The sequence below is a fragment of the Nestor notabilis genome, unplaced genomic scaffold, assembly GCF_000696875.1.
Source record: "Nestor notabilis isolate BGI_N333 unplaced genomic scaffold, ASM69687v1 scaffold8476, whole genome shotgun sequence".
Lineage (NCBI taxonomy): Eukaryota > Metazoa > Chordata > Aves > Psittaciformes > Psittacidae > Nestor > Nestor notabilis.
In genome coordinates this window covers 4,086-10,972 of record NW_009931442.1, presented here as the reverse complement: position 1 = coordinate 10,972, position 6,887 = coordinate 4,086, and the positions used below count along the sequence as shown (strand labels likewise).

Below are 6,887 nucleotides of genomic sequence, written 5' to 3'. Positions count from 1 at the left end.
AGCTCAGCCGAGGTGCAGGATCCCCTCCCTTGACCTGCTGCTCACGTTCTGGGGGTGCACTCAGCACACGGGGGGGTTCTGGGCTCAAGCGCGCACTGAAGCTGGGTCATGGGGAGCTTCTCCTCACCCAACACCCCCAAGTCCTTCTCAGGGCTGCTCCATCCAGTCTCCCTCAGCCTGTGTTTGAGCTGGGGATTGCCTTATTGAACGTCATGAGGTTCTCAAGGTCCCACCTTTCCAGGCCGTCCATGTCCCTCTGGATCCCATCCCTTCCCTCCAGCGTATCAACCCCACCACACAGCTTGGTTGAACAGTGCTGGTCCCAACACCAACCCCTGAGGAACACCACTCATCTCCACTTGGACATCAAGCTGTTGAGCACAGCTCTGTGAGTGCAACCATCCAGCCAATTCCTTATCCACTGAGTGGTCCATCCATCAAATCCATGTCTCTTCAGTTTAGAGACAAGGATGTCGTGCGGGACAGTGTCAAATGCCTTGCACAAGTCCAGGTAGATGATGTCAGTTGCTCTTCCCTTATCCACCAAGGCCGTGGCCCCATCATAGAAGGTCACCAAATTTGTCAGGCATGATTTTCTCTTAGCGAAGCCATGTTGGCTGTCACCAATCACTCCCTTACTGTCCGTGTGCCTTAGCATGGTTTCCAGGAGGATCTGCTCCATGATCTTGCCAGGCACCAAGGTGAGACTGACTCGTCTGTAGTTCCCCGGGTCTTCCTTGTTTCCCTCTTAAATGTGGGGGTTGTATTTCCCGTTTTCCAGTCAGCAGGAGTTTCACCAGACTGCCATGACTTCTCGAATATGATGGATAATGATTTGACATCTACATTCCCCAGTTCCCCCAGGACCCATGGATGCATCTTGTCAGGTCCCATGGTCTTGAGCACCTTCAGGTTCCTTACATGATCTTGAACCTGATCTTCTCCTGCAGGAGGTGGTTCTTTGTTCTCCCAGTCCCAGCCCTTGCTGTCTGTGACTTGGGCAGTGTGGCTGGAGCTCTGTATATGTTCTTTCTGTCCCTTTCAAAGTACTTCCTTAAAGGTTAGTCCAAAGAGCCCTTCCAACTCCTTCTGCATTTGTTCTAGGTTTTGTTATACTTTTGTGCTTCATCCTTGGTTGTTCTCTGCCTAACCAAAGAATGTTGTGACTTCACACCTGTGTACATTGTGGTATGAATGAGGCTGTGCTGTTGAAATGACTTGTTTTGTTGTTTGTTGTAAAGATCTTTTTTGTTGAGTTACAGAAAATTTGATCAATGCCTGACTTTCAAACTTTGATTTGTTTCTCTTATTAGGCATTTGAAAACAACCTTTTCCGGGCCCCTATCTATCTACATAAGATGCCTGAAACGGATTTCCTGATTATCCGAACACGACAAGGATATTATGTTCGAGAGTTAGTGGATATTTTTGTAGTTGGTCAGGAGTGCCCACTTTATGAAGTGCCTGGTCCCAACTCTAAACGAGCTAACACCCACATCAGAGATTTTCTGCAGGTATATGATAAGAGACAGTTTGGGGATCTGAGGGGTATTTGGAGAAAGCCCATGGCATAGGCACAGGTCTCATGTCAACAGCCTTGCCCTGAGATGCTCATTGCCCTGCTGTGGTTCTCTTTCTTTTTGTTGCTGTGAGGTGAGAGCACTACAAGAATTGGAGGTTAAACATACACGCCATTTTGATTGTCATATAACCAGTGATTTATAGCATGCTTCCTCTGTTTACTTGCATCCTATCTGATATGTGTATGATAGAAGCTAAAATAAAACGTTATACAATTATATAAAGTCTTGGAAACTGAAGAAATTAGAATGAACTTTGAAGTGATTATGCTAGATAAAATGACAGTTCCATGGGTTTTACTAAGAGGCAATAAGGGATCTTTTTCCAGGCTTTGGATTTTTTTTTTCCCACAGAATTGGAGTTGCTTCATAGGTTTTTGGTTTCCTAGATCCTAACGTAGTTAAGCTTTGGGGCTGTCAGTGACCATTCAAATAAATATCCACAAATTTAGATTTTTGAGAACATTTCAAGTAAGTTATTGTCACTTTAGTTCAGAATTGTAATTCGGAGGTATTTGCAGAGTGGGAAAATCCCTGCTGTACTCAGAGTTAAAGTTTCTGTACCAAAGCATGAACATTTCTAATGTGATAACACAAAATTTCAAAACAACTCTTTTTTCTGCATCTGATTCTCACGAATAGCTGAACCTGAAGCACATACGTGGCTTGGAAAACTTTACTAACTAAATTCACAAGAAAAAAGGGGTCTTAAGTAGGAAGTCTGAAGTAGTCATTATAAACAGCATTGTCTGTACTGTCTGCCGGTTTGTTGCATTCCTTCTTCAGACATCACAAATGAGTCTTGTTTTGTAGGTGTTTATTTATCGCCTCTTCTGGAAAAGCAGAGACCGTCCTCGGAGAATTCGCATGGAAGATATCAAGAAGGCCTTTCCCTCGCACTCGGAGAGCAGCATCCGGAAGCGGCTAAAGCTTTGTGCTGATTTCAAACGCACAGGTAAAGATATGATGTGGTGGTCAGCCGTTCTTTGCTGCTTTTGGAGTTTCTTGTCCCTGCTCACTGCAGGGGGTTTGGACTAGATGACTTTTGAAGTCTCTTCCAACCCAAACCATTCTATGAATCTGTGAAAATCTTCTCCTGATAAACCATTTCTGAAAACATCTATTTGAAGAACTTGAGTAATCTGATAGGGTTGGTTTGTTTTTGTTCCCATTTTCATAAATGTGCACTTCTTTTTGGCACAAGTGTGCTTGATGGTGAAACATGACTACGGTCTAGACTTTTTTTTCCCCATTTGGGCAATGATTTACTCCTAAAGTAACAATGCACGACACCAACGCATACACGTTTCCTTCCCTGTGTGCATGGCTATGTTGTGTTCGCAAGCAAATAATGCCACTAGAAGCTTTTCCCATCTTCTTGGTTTGAGCAGTGCTCTCAGAGCCTGAGTTCTGACTTTTCTTCCAATACCTGAAGGGGCCCTACAAGAAATCTGGGGAGGGACTTTTTGCAAGGGCCTGTAGGGACAGAAGAAGGGGGAATGGCTTTAACCTGCCAGAGGGGAGGTTGAGATGAGCTCTTAGGCAGAAGTTCTTCCCTGTGAGGGTGCTGAGGCACTGGCACAGGGTGCCTAGAGAAGCTGTGGCTGCCCCATCCCTGGCAGTGTTCAAGGCCAGGTTGGACACAGGGGCTTGGAGCAACCTCCCCTAGTGGAAGGTGTCCCTGCCCGTGGCAGGGAGTTGGAGCTGGATCAGCTTTAAGGTCCCTTTCAACCCAAACCATTCTGTCATTGTGTGATTTTTTTTGTATATACATAATGATAAACATGTGGTAATACAAAGGCTAGTCATGGCAAAAAGTAGTTTGAAGAAGTGAAAGGTAGATTAAGTGGTTTTGGAATGCAGTTTCTACACTGAATATGCATCAATACACGACTACTGATAAAATAGTGACAGAGTTAGGGGGCATTGATTGGACAAATGCAGAACAAAAACACGTATCACTTTTAGTGGTCTTAAGCGACACGGATTTGCTACGCTTTCTCCTCTTGCCAGCATTGTAGCAGGATACCAAATCTTGAAATACAGTCAGAATTATGATGGCATCCAACATTTGTGGGAAACTACTTGGTGTTTGATCTGTGCCTTTTTCAGGGATGGACTCAAATTGGTGGGTTTTAAAGCCAGATTTCAGATTGCCAACAGAAGAAGAGATCAGAGCGATGGTATCCCCAGAACAGTGCTGTGCTTATTACAGCATGATTGCAGCTGAGCAGCGACTGAAGGTAAATGCACCTTAAAGGCTGTAAGAGAAGTTACTGCCAAGTAGTTCTGGAAGGGTGAGGCTAAACTGATTTTGCTATAAAGTAGGCACATTAGGCCCCTGAGTACTGCACAGCTTGCTAAGTTTTCTGCTGTGTAAAAAGGGAGTTAAGGTCTGAAAGAGAGAGACATTACATTCTTACCACCTATTGTTTAGATATTGAATTAGCTATGCTCGAAGGTAGCAAAAGGAAGACATGAGAAAGGGCTTATGGTTCTACATGGAGCTGTGCAACAGAAAGTAACCAGTATGTGGCTGTGAGAGAGACTGGATATTTTTTTGATGGTGAGTGCAGTATTTAGTTGGTGAGTGCAGTATTTAGTTATGGAGTTTGTCAAAATACTGGGAAGTTTGTCAACTGTGATACTGTGGGGTTTAGCGAATCCTGTTGGTGGAATTGTGTTTGTTCATCGTGACAGGCCTCCACAGGAGATTCATAATATGCCTCAGTTCTCTCTCCAGTAACCTAAGACTTTTGGTTTGCATTTTTTCCCTAATATTTCTCTGCAGGATGCAGGTTATGGGGAGAAATCCTTCTTTGCACCAGAAGAGGAGAATGAAGAAGATTTCCAAATGAAGATTGATGATGAGGTACTGTCAGAGTGATGCGTGAGCGTGCCTACTAATATATAAATCTGCATGGCAGGAAAGAAACAAGGCCTTTAAAGGACATATTTAAAGTATGACTCAGTAGATCAAATGTTCTTGTGTCTTCTCTGAGAACTGTGCTGCCAAGCTTACACCTGTGTTTGGGAATCTTTCTTGCCAGGTCCTTTCAGGACTAGGCTTTTTGCTTTAAATGCCTTTTGTGAGATATCTAGCAGTTTGGTTGTTCATAGAGGTTTCACCAGGGCAACCGGAGGATCAGGAAGTAGAATTCACCCTCATTATGGCAGTTGAATAGTTCTCAGTATGATTGGAAGAATCCAAAATAGAAAGCTTGGAATTCTCATGGATGGTAGTAGAACTGTGAGGGCATGTTTCTTGTGGCAGGTGCGCACTGCTCCATGGAACACCACACGAGCCTTCATTGCTGCTATGAAGGGCAAGTGCCTACTTGAAGTGACTGGTGTAGCAGATCCTACTGGTTGTGGTGAAGGATTTTCTTATGTGAAGATTCCAAACAAGCCAACTCAGCAGAAGGTATGGTCCCCAAGGCTGGATTGGACAAGAAGCAACAACTGGGAAGTCATGTGGGAAAAATGGAGTAAATATGGGGCATCAGGAACAGAAAATATCAGATGAGCCTTAGAAAGACTTAATTGATCGCATTAATAGGCTGCATCTTTCTCTGAACAGGATGATAAAGAACCTCAACCAGTGAAAAAGACAGTGACCGGGACAGATGCTGATCTGCGCCGACTTTCTCTCAAAAACGCCAAACAGCTGCTGCGTAAATTTGGAGTGCCTGAAGAGGAGGTAAGCATAGACCTGGAGCAGGTTACAGAGTTCTCTTCACTAACAGATTCAGCAGCTGATGGAAAGAATGTGTACATTTCTGCTCTGACCTTGCGTGAAAAGGGGTTGAAATCCACAGTCAGCTCCCTCAGTTGTCTCTCAAGTCGTTTCTAGTGTGTCTTCCTCTTTGCAGATAAAGAAGCTGTCCCGGTGGGAAGTGATTGATGTGGTACGTACGATGTCTACAGAGCAGGCTCGTTCAGGGGAAGGTCCTATGAGCAAATTTGCACGGGGGTCTCGGTTTTCTGTAGCAGAACATCAGGAGAGGTACAAAGAAGAGTGTCAGCGCATCTTTGATTTACAAAATAAGTAAGTTCTTATCTGATGTTTACAGCCTTGAACCCCACCCTGTCCCCATCTTCAAAGTCCAGCACTATGTATGCCTGGGGCTCACTGATATGTAGTGGTATAGATGGTTGGGCCCATAAAATATAGCACTGAGAAGAGGGCTTTGGCTGTTGATATCAACTTATAGGTTAGCCTTAGAGTCTTGCTGTCATATGCCTTTTGGAAAGGTAGAATGAGTCTGCCACATATAATGGCATGAGGTGTTCTGCTGTTTCACAGATCAGTAGTTCATCACCTTATTTTCTTTCTCTCTGTGTGCCCACCCACCTGCCATTCTGTCTGTCCTTTCTGTCTTTTTTTTGTTCATGTGTTTTTTTAACAGCAGTTAATCATCTCTCTCTTGGGTAGCAACTACCAATTCTATGTCCTGTTATTTAGAACTGCCAGAAGAATTAATGCATTATTCATTAGGCCAAAACCTGCTACTTGAGAAGGAATATAGTACTGTTGACGATGAAGAGATCAACTTGTTGGAGAAGATTGGCTAGGAACAATTGATCTTTTGGACATGGGGATTACAGGAGGACTGAGAAGGGAATATATTATGTCTATTCTTGTAGTGATTTGCAACATTAATTTTCAAACCTTTGTGTCATATTTACCATTGATTTTCTAGGAAGGTTCAGGCTGATTATTTTTGGGGGGAGGGGGAGGCGGGGGGACAACTGTAAGTGACTTTTGAGGTGCCTTCTGTTTCAGGGTTTTGGAATCCACTGAGATCCTGTCAACAGACACAGACAGCAGCTCAGCTGAAGACAGTGACTTTGAAGAAATGGGAAAGAATATTGAGAATATGTTACAGAACAAGAAAACTAGTTCTCAGCTCTCTCGGGAAAGAGAAGAGCAGGAACGAAAGGAATTGCAAAGGATGCTTCTGGGAGAAGACAGTGGTAATGACAAAGAGAGGGGCAGAAAAGACAGGAGAGACAAAAAGGGGCTGTGTAAGTAACTTCAGCCACCAGAATGTGCCTGGGAGGGTATGCAGAACTTTGTTTCAGGTTGCAGAGTGTGCTGATCTGGCCTCTTGGAGGCGAGTGTGGTTTTCTTACAGGGAGAATGTACAGACATGCTTATCTGGGGCTTCTCCTGAGAAGTCACTGGCTGAAAATGCATTTAACGTGTTTTCATTTCCCCAGAGCTTTGCTTATTTTCAACTATAAGCGTAATCTGGTATTTCTTTAGATACTCACCGCTGCTTGCTGCTTGAGTTTCCTTTTTTT

The 6,887-nt window shown here is 43.9% G+C and overlaps 1 protein-coding gene across 1 annotated transcript in view; it reads left to right on the top strand.

The window, feature by feature from the left end:
• LOC104406801 (transcription initiation factor TFIID subunit 1-like) overlaps positions 1 to 6,887 on the top strand; it is a gene marked incomplete at both ends in the record, with an annotated part of 23,381 nt that overhangs the window by 12,973 nt on the left and 3,521 nt on the right. Inside the window, 8 exons of the mRNA XM_010015897.1 lie at positions 1,314 to 1,514; positions 2,394 to 2,535; positions 3,693 to 3,823; positions 4,372 to 4,452; positions 4,855 to 5,004; positions 5,161 to 5,280; positions 5,453 to 5,628; positions 6,367 to 6,557. Of these exons, the coding sequence (XP_010014199.1) occupies positions 1,314 to 1,514; positions 2,394 to 2,535; positions 3,693 to 3,823; positions 4,372 to 4,452; positions 4,855 to 5,004; positions 5,161 to 5,280; positions 5,453 to 5,628; positions 6,367 to 6,557 (1,192 nt within the window). The remainder of the gene's footprint in view (positions 1 to 1,313; positions 1,515 to 2,393; positions 2,536 to 3,692; positions 3,824 to 4,371; positions 4,453 to 4,854; positions 5,005 to 5,160; positions 5,281 to 5,452; positions 5,629 to 6,366; positions 6,558 to 6,887) is intronic.